A 24087-nucleotide genomic window follows, 5' to 3' on the forward strand; every position below is an offset into this window, starting at 1 on the left:
TTAGCATTATTATTTCTAGACACTAAACTTCATATAGTTGTTTAATATGTTGAGTAGACTGAAAGAAAGAACCAACCCTGCCAACACTGACCACCCTGAGCCACAGACACTGTGCTGATGTTGAAAGTACACTGAAAGATCTGAGGGCTGTGCCAAAGAGCTGCTCCTCAAGGCCCCAACTAAAAATATCCAAGTTTACCTTAGCGCTGTTCTCAATTAGTCCATTTTATTAGATTTTGGATTCTCAACTTTTTTCATATTGTCTGAACTGACTACCCTAAAACTACAAGAGATCCTTGCAGAGCATCCAGAACACCACCCGTACAAGTAATAAAGTAAACAAATTAAAATCAAGTCACCAAAGTAAACTGTGCTTTTAAATTGGGGGTGGGGGGGAAGACCAACCCCAACATTCCATACCTCTTCAACACCAGACAGCTTTGTTTTAAGTTCTCTGATGGTAGAGTCTCCTTTATATTTCCTTTCAGTGAGGTCTTTATTAGCAGATTCTAACTCAGACAATCTGTTTTGTAGCTGCTGGATGTTTCGTTGATGGAGGATTTCTAAATCTTTTTTCTGTTGTTCATGCTGCTGTTGGTATCGAACCTGTGCCTATCATATAATAAAATAGAGTACCAAATTCAAAGAAAAAAAATACAAACATGAGATTTGAAGAAAAAAAAATCTTAATTATTCTTCTTTATAAGATTTTCCTGGATTTTAAGATAATCTATTTTCAATTATGGATTTCATGAAAAAGAAAAGTCAACAAAGTCAAATTTACCACTATGACCTTGTTCATAATTTCTTCTTCTCCTAAACCCACATGTTTAGACATAATGGTCTTCAAATTAAGGGAAGAATGATATAGGATTAAGTTAAAAAAGAAAAAAGCAAATTGCAAAATAGTATATATAGTGTGAACCTATTTCTGAGAAAAAAAATGAGCAGGTACATAAGGAACTTTCAGTATTTGCTTTAAACCACATTATACTGTTTCAGTTTTTTACAACCAGTATATATGTCTTCTAATGAAAGAAACATCTAAACTTGTAAAATTGACAAGGTATTGCTCAGTCTTACATTTAGCTGTTTCATCTTACCAACAATAAAATTTGAACATAGTTGTAACTGAAATCTCTGGTACCTCTTTGAATCATACCACTAATCTATCTTAATAATTTCTGTCGTTGGACTTGGAGGGCATTATGCTAAATGAAATAAGTCAGAGAAAGAAAAATACTGTATGATATCACTTATATGTGGAATCTAAAAAATACAACAGACTAGTGAATAAAACAAAAAAGAAGCAGACTCACAGATATAGAGAACCAGTGGTTATCAGTGAGGAGAGGGAAGGGGGAAGGGATACATAGGGTTAGAGGATTAAAAAAGGGTTATTATGGGATTACATAAAATAATGTATGTGAAACTTTAAAAACTGTAAAGCACTATAAAATATAAAGAATCTTTCATTCAATAACAAATTTTAAAAACGTTAAATAATTTCTGTTGATGAACACTGTCAAATCCTAAATACATTTTAAAAATAAAAAGAGTATTTTTCTCATTATGAAAGTTATACATAACTTTCATAATAAAGGCGTAAAGAAAGAAATCACAAATAACCGATGATCTCATCCAAGGAGTCATTCTAAATATTTAGGAATATTCCTTTCTAGTCATTTATACGCTTATACTGACACCACACATACACACATAACACACATAGTTAAATTTAACAAAATGAGACCCACCTGTTTACACAATTTAATCATGCTTTTTAATCCTTTTGCATTTGCACCTCCTCACATCATTAAAAAACTCTTTGTAAATACTTTTAATAGCTGCACAATATTCTATCTCATGGCTATACCATAATGCAATTAACCCTTGCTCTACCATGGATACTGAGTTTCCAATTTTTCACAATTACAAATAAAACTATAGTTAATATTTTTGTACATAAGCATACATCCAATTCAGATTATCTCCTTATGATCAATTATAGGTCAAAAATATGTAAACAAATATAAAGCTTAATACTATTTCCAAAACTGCATTCCAGAAAAGTTGTACCCATTCGAAAATTCCTACCACAAAACCAGGAGAGTATCTCTCTCATAAAATACTTTGGGGGGCTTCCCTGGTGGCGCAGTGGTTGAGAATCTGCCTGCTAATGCAGGGGACATGGGTTCGAGCCCTGGTCTGGGAAGATCCCACATGCCGCGGACCAACTAGGCCAGTGAGCCACAACTACTGAGCCTGCACATCTGGAGCCTGTGCTCTGCAACAAGAGAGGCCACAATAGTGAGAGGCCTGCGCACTGCAATGAAGAGTGGTCCCCACTTGCCACAACTAGAGAAAGCCGTTGCACAGAAACGAAGACCCAACACAGCAAAAATAAAATATAAAAAAATAAAAAGTTAATAAACTCCTACTCCCAATATCTTATTAAAAATATACTTTGGAAATTTTACATAACTATTTTAAGAATTCCTCATTTTTGGAAAGCTGAAGTTGAGAGAAGAAGTAAGAAAGAGATAAAACAGAAAAAAAGTCCATATAAAACTGAAAATGCAACCTTGGAAGAAAACACTCAAGCAGCAATCAAAAAAAAAAAAACAGTGAGCAAACTGGTACAGATGCTAACTGTAACTGTCTAAGAGGGTAATCAAACACACTGAAGGCAACAGAGACCAAATATTATAAAAATAAAGAACTGGATTTATCCCAGCAATAATCAGAATTTTTGGGCTTTTGTTTTAAAAAGTGTAATGGATAGGATTACAATATTTACATTTTCTACTTTGTTTATTTCAGGTGATTCTGATGCACACTAAAGTCTTAAAATCACTGCCCTATAGACTATCTATCAGCAGGAAGAGAAGAGTGGCTTGCTTGGTTTTAAAGTCTCAAAGGACTGATTCACAATCCTATTAGAAAATGCAGTGAAGAATGCAAACAAATCCTTCAGTCATTTTGGTGTTATAAACAAATACACTTATGAGACTTTTAGAACCTAACTTGTTTGAAAATAGAAGCAAAAAAACTTCAGTAAACAATAGAAATTAATGAAATCACGGTGGGCGGGGAGGCAGTGTAGAACTAATTAATGAAAGAAAAAATTGGTTCTTTAAAAATACTACAAAAAACACACACAATCAGGTCTCATTAAAAAAAAGACATTAAGAACGTAAGAGAGGGGCCTCCCTGGTGGCGCAGTGGTTGAGAGTCTGCCTGCCGATGCAGGGGACACGGGTTCGTGCCCCGGTCCAGGAAGATCCCACATGCCACGGAGCGGCTGGGCCCGTGAGCCATGGCCTCTGAGTCTGCGCATCCAGAGCCTGTGCTCCGCAACGGGAGAGGCCGCAACAGTGAGAGGCCTGCGTACGGCAAAAAAAAAAAAAGAACGTAAAAGAAATAGTATGAAGACTTTAAAAATTATAAAACAACATATAAGATATTTTACTAATACATTTAAACACAAAGATGAAATACATGGCTTTTTAAGGAAATACAACTAACATAACTAACTCAAGAAAAAACAGAAAATCCGAAAAGACCAAAAATCATGAAGGAAATCAGAAAAGAACCTAAAGAAAAATGCCTTAAAAAGGCATCAGGAGGGGGAGCGAGAAGATGGCGGAAGAGTAAGACGCGGGGATCACCTTCCTCCTCACAGATACATCAGAAATACATCTACACGTGGAACTTATCCTATAGAACACCCACCGAATGCTGGCAGAAGACCTCAGACCTCCCAAAAGGCAAGAAACTCCCCACGTACCTGGGTAGGGCAAAAGAAAAAAGAATAAACAGAGACAGAAGAATAGTGAAGGGACCTGCACCAGTGGGAGGGAGCCGTGAAGGAGGAAAGGTTCCCACACACTAGAAGCCCCTTCGCGGGCGGAGACTGCGGGTGGCGGAGGGGGAAGCTTCTGAGCCGCGGAGGAAAGCGCAGCCACAGGGTGCGGAGGGCAAAGGGGAGAGATTCCCGCAGAGGATCGGCGCCAACCGGAAGTCACCAGCCCGAGAGCCTTGTCTGCTCGCCCGCCGGGGCGGGCGGGGCTGGGAACTGAGCCTTGGGCGGATCCCAGGGAAAGGTCTGGAGTTGGCAGAGTGAAAACAGCCTGAAGGGGTTAGTGTGCCACGGCTGGCCGGGAGGGAGTCCGGGAGAAGTCTGGAGCTGCTGAAGAGGCAAGAGACCTTTTCTTCCCTCTTTGCCTCCTGCTGCGTGAGGAGGGGGGTTTAAGCGCGCCTCTAAAGGAGCTCCAGAAACGGCGCGGAGCTGCCGATGAGACAAGAGACTTTTTCTTGCCTCTTCGCTTCCTGGGGTGCGAGGAAAGGGGATTAAGGGCACCGCATAAAGGAGCTCCAGAAACGGGCGCGAGCTGCGGCTGTCGGCACGGACAACAGAGACGGGTGTGGGACGCTAAGGTTGCTGCTGCCACCAAGAGGCCTGTGTGCGAGCACAGGTCACTCTCCACACCGCCCCTTCCGGGAGCCCGTTCAGCCCACCACTGCTGGGGTCCCGGGATCCTGGGACTGCTTCCCCGGGAAAACGCGCGGCGCGCCTCGGGCCAGTGCAGCGTCACGCCGGGCTCTGCCGCCGCGGACTCACCCCACATCCGTTCCCCCCGCCCCCCCGCCTGAGTGAGTCGGAGCCCCCGAATCACCTGCTCCGTTAACCCCGCCCTGTCTGAGCGAAGGGCAGATGCCCTCGGACGACCTACGCGCAGAGGCGGGGCCAAGTCCAAAGCTGAACCCCAGGAGCTGTGCGAACAAAGAGACGGGGAGGTCTCTCCCAGCAGCCTCAGAAGGAGTGGGTTAAAGCTCCACAGTCAACTTGAAGTGCCCTGCATCTGTGGAAAACCTGAATAGACAGGGAAATATCCCAAGTTGAGGAGGTGGACTTTGGGAGCAAGATATACTATTATTTTCCCTTTTTTCTTTTTGTGAGGGTGTATGTGAGTGCTGCTGTGTGAGATTTTGTCTGTATAGCTTTATTTTCACCATTTGTCCTAAGGATAGACCGACCCGTTTTTTTGTTTGTTTGTTTCTTTAATAGAAATTTTTCTTCTAAATAATTATTTTTTTATTTTAATAACTGTATTTTACCCTACTTTATTTTGTCTTCTCCCCTTTCTTTCTTCCCTCCTTTCTTTCCTATTTCCTTCCTTCCTCCCTTCCTTCCTTTATTCCCCCCTTTCCTCCTCCCTTCCTTTCTTCCTCCCTCCCTTCCTTTCTTTATTCCCTCCTTCCTTCCTCCCTTTCTTTCTTCCTCCCTCCCTTCCTTTCTTCCTTCCTTCCCTCCCTTCCTCCTTCCTTCCTTTCTTGCCTTTCTATTTTTTTCTCCCTTTTGTTTTGAGCCGTGTGGATTAAAGGCTCTTGGTGCTCCATCCAGGCACCAGGGCTGTCTCTGAGGTGGGAGAACCAACCTCAGGACACTGGTCCACAAGAGACCTCTCAGCTCCACGTAATATCAAACGGCGAAAATCTCCCAGAGATCTCCATCTCAACACCAAGACCCAGCTTCACTCAAGGACCAGCAACGAACAGTGCTGGTCACCCTATACCCAACAAAGAGCGAGACAGGTCTACAGCCCCATCCATTAGCAGAGAGGCTGCCTAAAATCATAATAAGGCTACCAACATCCCCAAACACACCACAAGATGTGGGCCTGCCCACCAGAAAGACAAGATCCAGCCTCATCCACCAGAACAGAGGCACTAGTCCCCCCAACCAGGAAACCTGCTCAACCCACTGAACCAACCTCAGCCACTGGGGACAGCCACCAAAAACAGATAGAACTACGAACCTGCAGCCTGCAAAAAGGAGACCCCAAACACAGTAAGATAAGCAAAATGAGAAGACAGAAAAACACACAGCAGATGAAGGAGCAAGATAAAAACACACCAGACCTAACAAATGAAGAGGTAATAGCCAGTCTACCTGAAAGAGAATTCAGAATAATGATAGTAAAGATGATTCAAAATCTTGGAAATAGAATAGACAAATTGCAAGAAACAGTTAACAAGGACCTAGAAGAAATAAAGAGGAAGCAAGTAATGACGAACAACACAATAAATGAAATGAAAAATACTCTAGATGGGATCAGTAGCAGAATAACTGAGGCAGAAGGACGGATAAGTGACCTGGAAGATAAAATAGTGGAAATAACTACTGCAGAGCAGAAGAAAGAAAAAAGAATGAAAAGAACTGAGGACAGTCTCAGAGATCTCTGGGACAACATTAAACGCACCAACATTCGAATCATAGGGGTCCCAGAAGAAGAAGAGAAAAAGAAAGGGACTGAGAAAATATTTGAAGAGATTATAGTTGAAAACTTCCCTAATATAGGAAAGGAAATAGTCAATCAAGTCCAGGAAGCACAGAGAGTCCCATACAGGATAAACCCAAGGATAAACACGCCGAGACACATAATAATCAAACGGTCAAAAATTAAATACAAAGAAAACATATTAAAAGCAGCAAGGGAAAAACAACAAATAACACACAAGGGAATCCCCATAAGGTTAACATCTGATCTTTCACCAGAAACTCTACAAGCCAGAAGGGAGTGGCAGGACATATTTAAAGTGATGAAGGAAAAAAACCTACAACCAAGATTACTCTACCCAGCAAGAATCTCATTCAGATTTGATGGAGAAATTAAAACCTTTACAGACAAGCAAAAGCTGAGAGAGTTCAGAAGACCTAAATAGACATTTCTCCAAAGAAGATTTACAGGTTGCCAACAAACACGTGAAAGGATGCTCAACATCACTAATCATTAGAGAAATGCAAATCAAAACTACAATGAGGTATCACTTCACACCAGTCAGAATAGCCATCATCAAAAAATCTACAAACAGTAAATGCTGGAGAGGGTGTGGAGAAAATGGAACCCTCTTACACTGTTGGTGGGAATGTAAATTGACAGTCACTATGGAGAACAGTATGGAGGTTCCTTAAAAAACTAAAACTAGAACTACCATATGACCCAGCAATCCTACTACTGGGCATATACTCTGAGAAAAGCATAATTCATAAAGAGTCATGGGGCTTCCCTGGTGGTGCAGTGGTTGAGTCCGTCTGCCGATGCAGGGGACACGGGTTCGTGCCCTGGTCTGGGAAGATCCCACATGCCATGGAGCAGCTAGGCCCAGGAGCCATGGCTGCTAAGCCTGTGCGTCCAAGAGCCCGTGCTCTGCAACAGGAGAGGCCACAACAGTGAGAGGACTGTGTAACGCAAAAACAGAAACAAAAACAAACAAACGAAAAGACTCATGTACCACAATGTTCATTGCAGCCATATTTACAATAGCCAGGACATGGTAGCAACCTAAGTGTCCAACGACAGATCACTGAATAAAGAAGATGTAGCACATATATACAATGGAATATTACTCAGCCATAAAAAGAAATGAAATTGAGTTACTTTTAGTGAGGTGGATGGACCTAGAGTTTGTTATACAGAGTGAAGTAAGTCAGAAAGAGAAAAACAAATACAGTATGCTAACACATATATATGAAATCTAAAAAACAAAACAAAACAAAAAAGGTTCTGAAGAACCTAGGGGCAGGACAGGAATAAAGATGCAGACTTAGAGAATGGACTTGAGGACACGGTGAGGGGGAAGGGTAAGCTGAGATGAAGTGAGAGAGTGGCACTGACATATATACACTACCAAATGTAAAATAGATAGCTAGTGGGAAGCACCCAGATAACACAGGGAGATCAGCTCGTGCTTTGTGACCACCTAGAGGGGTGGGATAGGGAGGGTGAGAGGGAGACGCAAGAGGGAGGGGATATGGGGATATATGTTTATGTATAGCTGATTCACTATGTTATACAGCAGCAACTAATACAACAATGTAAAGCAATTATACTCCAATAAAGATGTTAAAAAAGAAAAATTGTCCAAAAAAAATAAAGAGACACCAGACACAAATGATAAAAGGCTAATTCTATCAGGCCTTCAAGGCACAGATAATTCTTCATTATTTGACTGTCCCAAAGCATAGAGAAAACCAGAAAATGTTTTCATACCTTTCCTGACACTAGCATAATTCTAATACCATAGTCCAAAATACATAATTTTAATTAGCAGACTAAGATAGAGTGCAGGAAAACAGTAATCTCAGACCAATCTCATGTGTGAATATATATACAAATGTCCTAAATTAAATATTAGCAAACTGATTAAACAGGATATTAAAAATCTTTGAGTAATTATCCTCTGAATTCAAAAATGGTTCCAGTTTTGGAAATCTATTATCATTATTTTACTATTAAAGTGAGAAAAATGATTATTAGGTTAAATCCCCAAAAGTCACTTCATCTGACTTAGCACTCTTTGGAAGCCAGACAGAAGAAAACTTTCTCAAAAGCAGAGCAAATATCATACCTACTGGAGAGATATTTTAGCTATCTACCAAAAAAGATTAACTTACCAAAATTAATTGCATTTCTATACACTGACAATGAAAGATTAGAAAGAGAAATTAAGGAATCAATCCCATTTACCATCTCATCAAAGAATAAAATACCTAGTAATAAATCTACCTAAGGAGGAAAAAGACCTGTACTCTGAAAACTATAAGATGCTGATGAAAGAATCGAAGATAACACAAACAGATGGAAAGATATACCATGTTCTTGGATTGGAAGAATCAATATTGTCAAAATCACTATACTACCCAAGGCAATCTACAGATTCAATACAATACCAGTCAAATTACCAATGGCATTTTTCATAGAGCTAGAACAAAAAATTTTACAATGTGTATGGAAATACAAAAGACCTCAAACAGCCAAAGCAATCCTGAGAAAGAAAAATGGGGGAGCTTGAAGAATCCAGCTCCCTGACTTCAGACTATACTATGAAGCTACAGTCATGAAAACACTATGATACTGGCACAGAAACAGAAATATAGATCAATGGAACAGGACAGAAAGCCCAGAAATAAACCCACACACCTATGGTCAATTAATCTACAACAAAGGAGGTAAGAATATACAATGGAGAAAAAAAAGACAGACTCTTCAATAAGTTGTGCTGGGAAAACTAGACAGGTACGTGTAAAAGAATAAAATTAGAACATCCTCTAATACCATACACAAAAATAAACTCAAAATGGATTAAAGACCTAAATGTGAGACTGGATACTATAAAACTCTTAGAGGAAAACATAGGCAGAACACTCTTTGACATAAATCACAGCAAGATCTGTTTGGATCCACCTCCTACAGTAATGAAAATAAAAACAAAAATAAACAAATGGGACCTAATGAAACTTAAAAGCTTTTGCACAGCAAAGGAAACCACAAACAAAATGAAAAGACAACCCACAGAATGGGAGAAAATATTTGCAAATGAAGTGACCAATAAGGGATTAATCTCCAAAATATACAAACAACTCATACAGCTCAATATCAAAAAACAAACAACCCAGTCAAAAAATGGGCAGAAGACCTAAGTAGACATTTCTCCAAAGAAGACATACAGATGGTCAAAAAGCATGTGAAAAGATGCTCAACATCACTAATTATTAGAGAAATGCAAATCAAAACTACAGTGAGGTATCTATCACCTCACACCAGTAACAAAATGTCTACAAACAGTAAATGCTGGAGAGGGTGTGGAGAAAAGGGAACCCTCCTACACTGTTGGTGGGAATGTAAACTGGTACAACCACTATGGAGAGTAGTATGGAGGTTCCTTAAAAAACTAAAAATAGAGCTACCATATGACCCAGCAATCCCACTCCTGGGCATATATCTGGAGAAAACCATAATTTGAAAAGATACATGTACCCCAGTATTCATTGCAGCACTATTTATAGTAGCCAAGACATGGAAGCAAGCTAAATGTCCATTGATAGAGGAATGGATAAAGAAGACATGGTACTTATATACAAAGGAATCTTAGCCATAAAAAAGAATGAAATAATGCCATTTGCAGCAACATGGATGGACCTAAAGATTATCATACTAAGTGAGGAAAGTCAGACAAAGACAAATATCACATGATATAACTTATATGTGGAATCTAAAAAAATGATACAAATGAACTTATTTACAAAATGGAAACAGACTCACAGACTTTGAAAACAAACTTATGGTTACCAAAGGGGAAAGGAGGGGGTAGAGATAGATTAGGAGTTTGGGATTAACATATACACTACTATATATAAAACAGACAATCAACAAGGACCTACTGTATAGCACACAGAATTCTACTCAATAATTCTGTAATAACCTATATGGGAGAAGTCTCTGAAAAAGGATGGATACACACACACACACACACACACACACACACACACACACACACACACACACACACATAAAAAACTGAAAACACCTTGCTATCACCTGAAACTAACACAATACTGTAAATCAACTGTACTTCAATATAAAATAAAAATTAAATTTAAAAAAACTGAAACAAGATAAGGATTCCACTATTATTTATCATTTCTCTGCATAAGAAAAAAAAGATATAAATCTTGAAAGAGATAAATTATCATTTTTTATAGTTTACATATCTACCAGAAAAACCTAAGAGAATCTCCAAAACTATTAAAATATGTAAATTAAAATGCAAATTTGTAAATATAACCTAGAATTAATGGGTATGACATTAATACACATTAGCAATAAACATTTAGAAATTATCACAGTAGTGGGGTGTGATAGATGGTCCCATTTATAGAGCAAAAATCTGCAAAATCTCTCTGCAAAAACATTTAACAAGAACTGTAAAAGAAAAAAAGAAAGAGAAAAGGAGGTAAATAAAGAGTAAACTATAAACCTGTTTTAAACAAATAAGACCTGAATAAATGAAGAGATATTTCTCTACACTGGACAAGAAAATTCCAAGGATATCAGTTCTACCCAATAGCCCAGAAAGAAGACCAAATAAATAAAGGAATTAAGTATATATTAAAGGTTGCATTTTAAATCACCGGGAAATATGGTATTGGAGCAACTCACTGACTATATGCCAAAAACATCCATCTCATACTCCAGTAAAATATACTCCAAACAGATTAAAAAGTTAAATTCAACAAGAAAATTATAGAAGTATTAGAAGAGAATACCAGAGAGTATATTTCATAACCTTGGGGTGGCAAAGGCTTTCCAAACATAAAATGAAGCCTTATACCATAAAGACACAGATTGAAAGACTGGATGACAATCAAATAAAAAGAACTATAGGGACTTCCCTGGAGGTCCAGTGGTTAAGACTCTGCGCTTTCAATGCAGGCAGTGCGGGTTTGATCCCTGGTCAGGGAACTAAGATTCTACATGCTGCATGGTGCAGCCCCCCCAAAAAAATAAATAAACAAAATCTTTAAAATAAATAAAATAATTAAAATTTAAGAATATAAAAATTTTAAAAAGAACTATATATGGCAAGAGATCCTAATAAATGCAAATGACAGGCTAAAATACAATGTTTGTAATATACATAGTAGGTAAAGGTATAATATCCTTACTTTACACCAGAAATGAAAAGGCAAGCCATGGACAGAAAATATTCACAGTGCATGTATCTGACAAAGGACTTGTGTCCAGAATAAACAAAGAACTCCTACAAATCATTAAGAAAAACACGGACTGCACAATTAATAAATGGGCTGAAGACTCAAATGGGCACTTCACAAGAAAATATCTAAGTAGTCTATATACATATAAAAAAGTGTACATTATGAGGTACTACCATACCCCCACTGAATGGCAGTATGATCTGATATATCCACTTCGGAAAACTGTTTGACAGTTTCTACTAAAGCTAAACATATGCCTACACTAGAACCTAGCCATTCTAATCCTAAATATACACCCAAGGAAAATGAGTACATGTATTCACAAAAAGACATATACAAGAAAGTTCCTAACGGTTTAATAATAGCAAAATGTCAGAAACAATTCAAATGTCTTCCAACAGGAAAACAGATAAGTTACTGCATGTTCATATAATAGAATCCTACACAACAACAAAAAGAAACACACAAGAATATAACTGAATCTCAGAGATATTATGCTGAGTGATGGAAGCCACAAACAAATAAATACATACTGTATGTGTCCATTTATCTAAAGTTCAAGAACAGGCAAAACCTGTTTTGAAGTGATGGGCTTCCTGTGGGAGTATGAAATGAATTGAGAAGGTACACAAGGAAAACCTAAAGGGGTGGTACAATTTTCTGAATCTTAATTTGGGTGAAAGTACACATAAACTGTTACCAAGCAGTACCCTTAAAAGCAAACATTTAGTAAAGTGCAAAAAGCAAAAATAGAATTTTATATAAAGAATAATTTAACATTAAAGAAATTAATATGATATAAAAGATATAAAACACTGTAAATCCACACTACAAAGCAGTAGAAAATGAGTCACACAGGGAAAGCAAAAGATATTAAAAGAAATAATCCACAGAAGAAATTTAAATGGCCAAAAGTCATATTAAAAGATACTTATCTTCACTAAAAATCTAAGAAATATACATTAAAATTTAATACTACTATAATACCTATCAGGTAGCAGATATTAAGAAGGTTAACAGTATCAGGAATATGGGGAAGTAAGTATGATCATACACTATCTTTGGGATTCCATTTGGTACATTTTTGGGTGGCGAATTTGCAATATCCATTAATATTTTATATGCGTACATTGCAATCTCACTTCTAGGAATCAAAATGTTCAGGGCAGTATTATTTGCAATAACCAAGATTTGAAGCATTTAAATGTCCATCAGTTAGTAAGCACTTAAATAATTTATGTTATGTCCAAGTAATGAATACTACTCAGCCACTTCTGAACTGATTAAAAAAAAAAAAAAGATATCTACAATATCAAGTTAGGTGAAAAAAACATTACAATCAATATATCCAGGAGGACCTCGTTAGCTTAGAACAAAACCAAAACTCAGATACGTGTGTACATATCTCCCAATTTACATATTTCTAAGTTTATAAATATGAACAATTACTTATAAATTATATATTATTTACATATATAAAGTCTGGAAAAACAAATATCAAAATGTTTATAAATTATCTCTGGGTAGTAAGATTTTTAAGGACTTTTAATTTTTATATACTTCTGCACTGTTAGAAAATTTTAAAGCAAGCATGTATTACTTTTATAATTAACAAAATGACTAACGGCAGTAACAAAATATTTTTCCAGTTTTTTTAATATTCATACCTGCAAAGCTTTTTCCTTCTCATTCGTCAGTTCTTGAGAATGCTTATTTGACAATGTTGCTGTGTGTGATGCCCATTCATTCCGTAACTTATCTAATTCCTGGATTTTTTCTGATAGTGTCTGTAGTAGAGTTCAATATGAAATATTTAAATTCTTGAATATGTTATTAGATTGGAACATGAAAATATTTGCAAAGTATATTAAAGGAGATGGAATCACAGCTTTTTAAGACATACACAAAGCCTTTTCTTACACAGATTTTTTTGTATTTAAAGAAATCAAGATTAGAATAAAAGCAATTTTACAGTTAAAATGGTCCACAGTTTAACAATCACTAACCTTTTAGTTAAATCTGGCTCTTTGCCCCTCAATCCTCTCCTCTGGCATTAAGAAAAAAAGAGACCCAGGGTAGACCAAGTCCTAAGTAGTACAGATGACCTTAAACAACACAGGTTTGAAATGCACAGGTACGCTTACACTCAGATTTTTTTTCAAGAAATACGTACTACAATACTACACAATCAACGGTTAGTTGAATCTGATGATGTGGAACCATAGATACGGAGGGCTGACTATAAACTTATGCAAGAATTTTCAACTGTGCAGGGGGACGGTGTCCCTAACCCGCGTGTTGTTCAAGGGTCAACTGTAGTTTACTTATACACCTAAAACCTAGTAACACAGGTTCCCAAGATGGGCCATGTGGTGCAGGACAATTTTCTACCTGAAGCCACGCAGCTTATCAGATACTTTGGTCCTCAATTTCAAGGAGTAGCTATGACTGAAATGATGATAAGCCTATCAGAGAAATTAATTCTAAACTTAACAGAAGGAAGGAAGGGAAAGATTTAGAAGACAGGAACTGAAAAGTCATTTAGACAAGAAGAATGAGGTGAATTAAAGAGGAGCAGAACTAACATATGACAGGTACTATACATTATTTAATGAAGACTTGGAGAGAATGTGTCATATACTGCGGATAACAGAAATGTTTGGATAGAATAAACTATCAAGAAGAAAAAGCATCAGATTAAGATAAATGGTAGGGAAAGGGTGGCAAAAAGGAGGGGAAATTCAATGGCAGTGTGCTTTGAAAAAAAATACACAAAAGCCTAGATTTGATTCAAGAAGCAATTCAGAGCCTATGTTTGGATGACTTACAAAGACAAAATGAAATTTGAATTACCTTTTGTGTGAAATTCAGTTGCCTGGTAACGTCATCTAGTGATTGTGTCAATGATAATTTTTCTTCCTATTTATAAAAATAAAATTATGCAGCTTACAATTTAATTTAATCATCTGTAGCTGTGCTACTCAAAGTGTAGCAAAGTAAGCATCAGTACCACCCTGGGAGTTTGTCAGAAATACAGAATCTCAGGCTCCACCTCAAACCTTCTGAGTTAGAATCTGCACAAGCAAGATCCCTAGAAGATTTGCCTAACCCTTAAATCTTGAGATGCACTGATCCATAGTATTTGACTAAAAAGACTTTCTGAAAACTCTTACAAGGCATCCCAATGTTGTTTCCTTGTGCCACATACCTTATATAGTTATAGAGCACTTTCTAATCTTCAAGACACTTTCATATATTTTATCTCATTTAAGATAGCCTAGAGAGGGTACATATTTCCATACATATCTACCAGCTGATGAAACCAAGATACCAAGAGTTTAAGTGACTGCTCAAGGCCACAGAAAATCAGTAAAAATCCTGGAACCTAAGTTTCTCATTTCCTGGTCCAGTTCTATCCTGTTGTACCTTGACTAAAACAATAAAGTCAGTACATGCTATAAAAATTTCCTGGACATCTTTAAAAGAACTTTATTCAGAAAACAAAATCTAATAGCAATATAGCTTTTCAGTGGTTTATCAGAGAGCTCTGGGACTTATTTAAAAGATTAACTTAAATTTAAATCTTACCTTGCTACATTTCAAACAGTCTGCTAGAAACTTCTTTATTTCCACATCATTTCCAGGTAACAGTTTTAATGAAAGGTGTGTAAGATGCTTAAAAGGATTTGTCTCTACCACATTTAAAAAAGCAGGTGAGTTATCCAAAATAGCTTCTGGAGAAACTAACTGTAGCAAAAACCTTTGAAAAGAAAGTGCCACATAACACATTTTTGAGACAGTGAAACTCTCCCATTGAATCATGAGCTCTATTGGATCATCAATGATTAAAAGGATCAGGGCTTCCCTGGTGGTGCAGTGGTTGAGAGTCCGCCTGCCGATGCAGGGGACACGGGTTTGTGCCCCAGTCTGGGAAGATCCCACATGCCGCAGAGCGGCTGGGCCCGTGAGCCATGGCTGCTGAGCCTGCGCATCCGGAGCCTGTGCTCCGCAATGGGAGAGGCCACAACAGTGAGAGGCCTGCGTACCGAAAAAAAAAAAAAAGGATCAGAAAAGGGAGCATATTGGAATCATAGGAGTCAATATGAAAGGACTCCCAATGGTAAAACTGGATTTAGTGTAAACAGTAAAATGGAGATTTATCTATTGATTGAAAACAATGAATATATAAATGTCCATGAGTTCACAATGAGAAACAGATGAGAGAGAAAACAAAACACTAAAAACAAAATCAAATCAAAAACCCATTGAAACCACAAGTGACAATTTAATAGTAAGAATTGAGCATTTATCCTTTCCTGTACGAATTTTCAGAGTAATCAAATAGCTCTAATTGATAAAGGAAAGTTCTTTATAGAAGAATTATATCTAATAAATATAGGAAGAATGATGGAATTGGAAAAGCATAATTTTATAGTTGCTAATAAAATAATTAATTCAAACTATAATCGTCAATTGATGAAATTTATACATAAAAGGTTTGGGAGCTTTATTTTTTTTATTTTATTTATTTATTTTTTTGTGGTACGTGGGCCTCTCACCGCTGTGGCCTCTCCCGCTGCGGAGCACAGGGTCCGGACGCACAGGCTCAGCGGCCATAGCTCACGGGCCCAGCCGCTCCGTGGCATGCGGGATCCTCCCGGACCGGGGCACGAACCCGTGTCCCCTGCATTGGCAGGCGGACTCCCAACCACTGCGCCACCAGGGAAGCCCGGTTTGGGAGCTTTAAAAGGAAAGGATCAGGTGTTACACTAAACAAATACAGATATACGTGCACACAAAATCTTATTCTTCCCTTTTTCCAAGTTCATTACAAAGACATATACTTGAACACTAACAACAAAACTATCAAAAAGAGAAACTAAGGAAACAATCCCATTTACAATTGCACCAAAAGGAATAAAATTTCTAGGAATAAACCTAAAGAGGTAAAACACCTGTATTCAGAAAACTGTAAGACAAGACACTGATGAAAGAAATTGAAGATGATACAAACAGATGGAAAGATATACCATGTTCATGGACGGAAAGAATCAATACTGTTAAAATGACCATACTACCCAAGGCAATCTACAGATTCAATGCAATCCCTATCCAAATATCAAGGGCATTTTTCACATAACTAGAACAAAAAAATTTTTAAATTTATATGGAAACAAAAAAGACCCTGAATAGGCAAAACAATCTTGAGAAAGAAGAACACAGCTGGAGGAATCATACTTCCTGACTTCAGATCATATTACAAAGCTACAGTAGTCAAGACAGTAGTACTGGCACCAAAACAGACACATAGATCAATGGAACAGAAGAGAGCCCAGAAATAAACCCACACACTTATGGTTAATTAGTCTACAACAAAGGAGGCAAGAATATACAATAGGGAAAGACAGTCTCTTCAATAAGTAGTGCTGGAAAAACTGGACAGCTACATGTAAAAGAACAAAATAGAAAATTCTCTAACACTACATAAAAAAATAAAACTCAGAAAGGATTAAAGACCTAAATGTAAGGCCGGAAACCATAAAACTCCTAGAAGAGAACATAGGCAGAACACTTTCTGACATAAATTGTAGCAATATTTTTTTAGATCTATCTTCTAAAAGAAAAGGAAATAAAAACAAAAATAAACAAATGGGACCTAATTTAAAAAGCTTTTGCACAATGTAAGAAAACCATCAACAAAACAAAAAGACAACCCATTGAATGGGAGAAAATATTTGCAAATGTTATGACCAATGAAGGGCTAATATCCAAAATACATAAACAGCTTATATAACTTAATATTGAAAAAACAAACAACCTGACTAAAAAATGGGCACAAGACCTGAACAGACATTTTTTCAAAGACATACTGATGGCCAACAAGAACATGAAAAGATGCTCAACATGGCTAATCATCAGATAAATGCAACTCAAAAACACAATGAGATATTACCTAACACCTGTCAGAACGGCTATCATCAAAAAGAACACAAATAACAAATGCTGACGAGCATGTGGAGAAAAGGGAGCCCTCCTACACTGTTGGTGGGAATGTATATTAGTGCAGCCACTGTGGAAAACAGTAGGGAGGTGTCTCAAAAAACTAAAAACAGAACTACCTTATGACTCAGCAATTCCATTCCTGGGTACATATCCAAATCAAACAAAAACACTAATTCTAAAAGATACACGTACCCCAATGTTCATAGCAGCATTATTTACAAGTGCCAAATATGGAAGCAACCTAAGTGTCTATCAGCAGATGAATGGATCAAGAAGATGTGGTATATATACACAATAGAGTACAAAAAAGAATGAAATTTGTCATTCACAACAACATGGATAGACCTAGAGAGTATTATGCTAAATGAAATAAGTCAGGAAAGACAAATACTGTATGATATCACTTATATGAGGAATCTTAAAAATACAACAAATGAGCAAATACAACAAAAAAGAAACAAGACACAGATATCGAGAATAAACTAGTGGTTACCAGTAGGCAGAGGGAAGGGGGGAGGGACAATATAGGGGTAGAGAATTAAGAGTTACAAACTGCTATGTATAAAATAAATAAGCAACAAGGATATACTGCACAACCCAGGGAATATAGCCGATATTTTATAATAACTATAAATGGAATAAAACCTTTGGAAAAAATATATATTTGATGCTGTTCAATATTTCAGGTAACTTTAATGACTTTGCCAGAACATGAAAATTAAGGGGCAAATATTTCTGATTTTACAAATTTGAGATTTATGAACCTCTCATCACAGCTTTGAAAATAGACAGGTACTTATAATACATAGAATATTTTGCCATCAACTTGTCTTACAAAGAAGAGTCTGTCTTTAGGGAAGTTTAATGATACAGTGCTCTCCTGAGACTTACCTTGGAATTTCTTTGGCATGTTCTTGAGTACACTGCTGAAGGAGATCTATGAATTTTTGTGGGAAAGCTGAGAAGTCTATCAGAAGACCTTGCTGGAATTTTAAACTATACAGAAGAAAGGAAAAGAATTTTTTTTAGAATTTTAATTACTGTATTTAATTACAAATAACATCCTGAAAGACTATTCTTTTATTTACTGAATACCCATTATAATCAAGAATTAAGCTAGGGAACTTTGATTTTTATAGAGTTTATTCAATGGGAGGGAAAAGGTCAATAAATCTAGCTACAGCTCCAAACTTCTGAGCTGTTAAGCAAAATGCTGATAATCTATGAAATATTTATTTTCAAAAACAGCCTGAATAATTATAGTATAAATAGTTCAGTGTTCCCAAAATGCCTAAATGTTTCTAATAGGTATGTGTTTCAAAGAGGATAGTACCAATACATTCATAAAACTTAAAAACTTACTTATTCCTAGATCAAAGACCAGAAAAATAAATAGTTACCTCTGAAAATCTTCCTCTGATATAACAAGGTTATACAGAAAAAATGGATCAGTATCATCAGTCAGACGGATAACTAAATCCTAAAAGAAAGATTGTTATTTTTAATGTTTTCAGTAGATTTGGCTTTCAGAGTAATTTCTTCCTTCTTGGAAGTGAAATCATCTAGTATTATCAACATATCACTGTTACAGTTCAGACAGCTCTGTATTCTGGTGCTGGTGGGTTTTCACTGGTCTTTGGAGACTTTAGCATCTTAAATAGGAGTAAATATTCTGCTACTTGAGAGCCACATGGGGTGGAAGGTGGGAAGGAAAGGGGTCTATAAAAGCTAATTAAATGCTAGGAGTTGAAAGTTGAAGAATATATCATTCTATCAGAGGCTCAAGAAAGTTTAGACCCAGCCCTTGTTACACTATGATACCATAACAAAAGTATTCTTTACCACTGATCATATCATACTCGGTTATATTTTCAGTTTCCTTCAAGTGAATTGTTTGGTATTTCCAAAGTGGTAAATACATCAGCAGAAATGACAAACAATCATCTACCCTAGATAAGAAAGCTACATTTGTCTCTCAGGCAGAGGACAGGGGTATCAGGTGACAGGCTGCCAGGGCTTCTTCCTAAGAGCCTATTCTCTCCCACTCTAAGTGGCCACTGATGTGGAACCCCAACTGTTTTCAGTTTCAAATGAAGTGAATACCTTTCATAAAGACCATTTTATCACAGAAGCTAAAGCTGACAGAAAAGTACACAGAAATTATGTATTTCAGAGCACACTGGCACAAGGAAAACAGGACTAGCAAGATGATGGGCTAATAGAGCTTAAGATTAAGTTTCTACTTAGAAATAAAATCTACTTGTGGCTACTGAGGAACTGCTAGGGTCCTAGAAAAATCTAAACCACATTTATGAGTAGAGCTGGAAAATGAAGAGGTACAGCAGGCATAGGAATAACATGTAAGAAGTATAATATATATAGCAACCTAGGTGTTTGCTTTGCTTCAGAAGGCTCTGTTCTTAAAGTGGCTTCTATTTAAGTATTTCTTGAAATCCACCCCAAAATGCTATAAAAAACTGAAGCTGCTACTAACACCATTAGATCCTTGAATATGTACAGGGAAAGCTATGACACAGAGAAAACAGATGTATTTCTTAGCTCTCCATTCTATATCTTCATTTCTGTTAATGACTCATACTTTTAAATCAGATTAGACTGATGCTCTAAACACCTCTCTTCAAAAGGCAAAAAGATTCAAAAATATCTCCCTGCAGTGCTTCAATTCATTCTGTTCTCACATTTACATGAAATGCCAATTCTACAGGGTAGCAATATATATTCTAGCAACTTAAAAAAGCGTAATGGGGGAATTCCCTGGAGGTCCAGTGGTTAGGACCCTGAGCTTCCACTGCAAGGGGCACGGGCACGGGTTTGATCCCTGGTGGGGTTTGATCCCTGGTCCAGGAACTAAGATCCAGCAAACCACAAGGGGTGGCCAAAAAAAAGTGCAATGGGGGTAAACCTAAGGAGACTGTTGTCCCAATCCCCAATTCTTGCATGCTTTAGAAATATATGATATAATAATCTCTCAGTTGTTGTCTTAGTAGATTCTACCACCCCAGATCTGCAAGTTATAAAATGGCCCCAAATTAAAAAGCAAGACGATATAACAAAAATCTCACATTCTTAAAGAAAAAAAATAATTATAATGTACAGAATTACCATATCTCAAAAAAAGAAAAATATTTATTTCAAAAGAAATAAATACCAACCTTTCTGTGAACTGGATTAGAAACTGATTGTAGTTCAATGCTCAGTCTAATACTCACTCTCCTGTATGAAAAGATATGCCCAACTATCAGAAACATTCACATGAAATTACTACCATTTGTATAGTTAACATTTTCCATCTTTTTTTTTTTTTTTTGCGGTACACGGGCCTCTCACTGCTGTGGCCTCTCCCGTTGCGGAGCACAGGCTCAGCTGCCACGGTTCATGGGCCCAGCCGCTGCACGGCACGTGGGATCCTCCCGGACCGGGGCAGGAACCCGTGTCCCCTGCATCGCAGGCGGACTCTCAACCACTGTGCCACCGGGGAAGCCCAACACTTTCCATCTTAAGACACAAGATCCTCCACAGGTTGTCCCTAACTTATGAACAGATGTTTGGAAAGCACGCTGCATTTGAAGTTTAAGTTCCTGTTTTTCTACAAGTAAGCAATCAGGTTTTTAACCTGAGGATAAATTTTTCTCTCCTGTAATAAGAGGTTGTCGTGAGGATTAAATGAGATAAATGATGTGGAATGCCTACTGTTAGCCTGGTATACAACGTTACTGGCCTGATTCTCAAATAACATCTATTGAAAGACAAACCATCAGTTTTATAACAATTTTTCACATTAAAAAATACCACCTGAAATGACCAAATTGATTTATGAGAGATTTCATTTGAAAATTTCAAAGTGTGAATAATATTAAAATATGTTAATGTTTACAACAAAGGAAATAAGAAAACATGTTTGCTTCCCTTATGCATACACACAAAAATTTATTTTTCAGATTCACAAACTACATCTGATCAATAGACTCTCTGCAATATATCCACAGAAGTACTGTCAACAAGTTTATTATCTATCTAATCCCAGAGTAAATCTAAACCCTAAAGGGAAAAAACCCATAGCTTTACACATTCTATACTGCATCTTAGAAAACTCAGTACTGAACAGAGGCATATAAATAAAGGTGCTCATAAACATTAATTAAACTGAGCAAAAATGTTTAACTAATTGAGGAAACAAAGGGGAAATGGTGAAAAAACATCTCTGCACAAGTGCTTCTCAAACTATTCTGCTAGAATTAAATAACAATGGTTTTTCCCTGATGTGAAGGGAAAATAAATTGAATTTGTTCAGTTTTAAGTTATTCTTTTAAAGATGTTTTAAACTTTTTCCACATTCTACTACTTCTACAGAAGTACAGACAGAGTAACTGAGTGTTGATGGAAAAACTTGGTAATAGTTGACTAAGGCTAGATTCAATTGTTTATTTTAATGCTCTGACTTGTAATTTATATTGGTTAAATACATGTAATTTTAGTTAAATTTCTTATTAAACATATGACTGGATATTAAATCTTAGTTCACATGATGAGGTTACCATAACTTGTATATTATCTAAAAAGGAACAAGCAGCACTGGTAAACACCACAAGCAGCACTGGTGAACACCACAAAGATAGGAAGAATTACCTTTAAAACAAGAGAATTTTTTGTTTCTATCTTTCTAGTATCTAAAGCAATGTATGTGAAACAGATTAAACTCCTACTCCAATTCCACTTAAATTAAGTGTTCTTGCGGGGGGTGGTGGTGGGGAGACATGAAACTTTCAATTCCCTAACCTATAAAAAAAGTGGACTGAGTTAGGTTTGTGAGGGCCTTTTCAGCTCTACAATGGTGGTTGATAACTTTACACTTTAAAAAGTGTGTCATAAAAAAAAAAAAAAAAAGTGTGTCATGGGCTTCCCTGGCGGCACAGTGGTTGAGAGTCCGCCTGCCGATGCAGGGGACATGGGTTCATGCCCTGGTCCGGGAGGATCGCACATGCAGTGGAGTAGCTGGGCCCGTGAGCCATGGCAGCTGAGCCTGTGCATCCGGAGCCTGTGCTCCGCAACGGGAGAGGCCACAACAGTGAGAGACCCGTGTATCACAAAAAAAAAAAAAAGTGTCATACTTGATAAATATGTAAAAAAATTCAAGAAGCATCCATTAAATAAAGTATTCTCTACAAAATACTGGAAGTTTTATTACTATGATAAATTTCCAATCATATTAATGATTTTGTTGCATATATTCCAAAAGTCTATATGCATTAGATGCTGGGGGGAAAAAGAGGAGAAGCCCATAGATTAAAACTATTGGGGGCTTCCCTAGTGGCACAGTGGTTGAGAGTCCGCCTGCTGATGCAGGGGACACGGGATCGTGCCCCGGTCCGGGAAGATCCCACATGCTGCGGAGCCGCTAGGCCCGTGAGCCATGGCCACTGAGCCTGTGCGTCCGGAGCCTGTGCTCCGCAACAGGAGAGGCCACAACAGTGAGAGGCTCACGTACTGCGCAGAAAAAAAAAAAAAAAAGTATTCCCCACGTTTATCTCAAAAACCTCTAGAGAAATATCTTGTAGAAAAGCGTGAGCTTTCAGAGGATCTGAAATCACAAATCTTATTTCCTCCACTGTAATGGTTAATGTCATAGGAACAATATAAAACAAAGTTTAAAAAACAATTTAAAAAATTCTATTTTTCAGGCTTCCCTGGTGGCGCGGTGGTTGAGAGTCCGCCTGCCGATGCAGGGGACACGGGTTCGTGCCCCGGTCTGGGGGGATCCCGCATGCCGCGGAGCGGCTGGGCCCGTGAGCCATGGCCGCTGAGCCTGCGCGTCCGGAGCCTGTGCTCCACGGTGGGAGAGGCCACAACAGTGAGAGGCCCGCGTACCGCAAAAAAAAAATTATATTTTTCAAAATAAATGTCACATTCTGAACAATGCATAAATCTGCATAATATCTTCCCTGTCAGTTAGATTCAGCAGAACTGGATACTAGCCCACCTCTGCCACATAGTAGCTGGGACCTTAAACTCTCAATTCAAACAAAAGCTACTCTAAGCCAGGTACTATGCTGGGTGCTAGGGATACAAACAGAAATACACATGGTCCATGTCCTCAAATGGAGATCAGATTAAATGACTTTACCCTAGTTTTGCTTCTGATTGTATTTTAAAGCTTCAAGAGAGAGAGGAGGGAATGGTTACTAGGACTTACCGATTCATTCACTACTGAGTGCCTGCTGGACACTTTGCTTATATCGTCTTTTTAACAACAATAATGCTGTCAAGTAAATATTATCTCTGCCTTATAAAGGAAGAAGCTGAGATGCACAGAATTACAAATTTGGTTAAGGTCACACTGCAGAGCCCAAATTAGAACTCAGATTTTTCACCTACACCATGCTAATAAATGATTAAGGACAATTAATTTCAACTTAGGCAACTTTGAAAAGGTCCCTATAGCGGAAGAATTTAAGACAGACCTAGAAAGTTATGAATGAAAAAGCATTTGAGGTATCAGGAAA

At 37.5% G+C, this 24087-nt stretch overlaps 1 protein-coding gene across 3 annotated transcripts in view; it reads right to left on the reverse strand.

Annotated features, from left to right (window-relative positions):
• SASS6 (SAS-6 centriolar assembly protein) overlaps positions 1–24087 on the reverse strand; it is a 54118-nt gene that overhangs the window by 26312 nt on the left and 3719 nt on the right. For 2 of the 3 annotated variants that reach the window (XM_067040436.1, XM_067040452.1), the window contains 7 exons: positions 20740–20800; positions 18967–19046; positions 18458–18562; positions 15152–15323; positions 14417–14482; positions 13231–13350; positions 421–612 (listed from right to left, as the gene is read on the reverse strand). In XM_067040436.1, coding sequence (XP_066896537.1) covers positions 421–612; positions 13231–13350; positions 14417–14482; positions 15152–15323; positions 18458–18562; positions 18967–19046; positions 20740–20800 — 796 coding nt within the window. The remainder of the gene's footprint in view (positions 1–420; positions 613–13230; positions 13351–14416; positions 14483–15151; positions 15324–18457; positions 18563–18966; positions 19047–20739; positions 20801–24087) is intronic. The other variant, XM_067040444.1, reaches the window with a different exon arrangement.

Source organism: Kogia breviceps, chromosome 1 (assembly GCF_026419965.1).
Source record: "Kogia breviceps isolate mKogBre1 chromosome 1, mKogBre1 haplotype 1, whole genome shotgun sequence".
Classification (NCBI taxonomy): Eukaryota; Metazoa; Chordata; class Mammalia; order Artiodactyla; family Physeteridae; genus Kogia; species Kogia breviceps.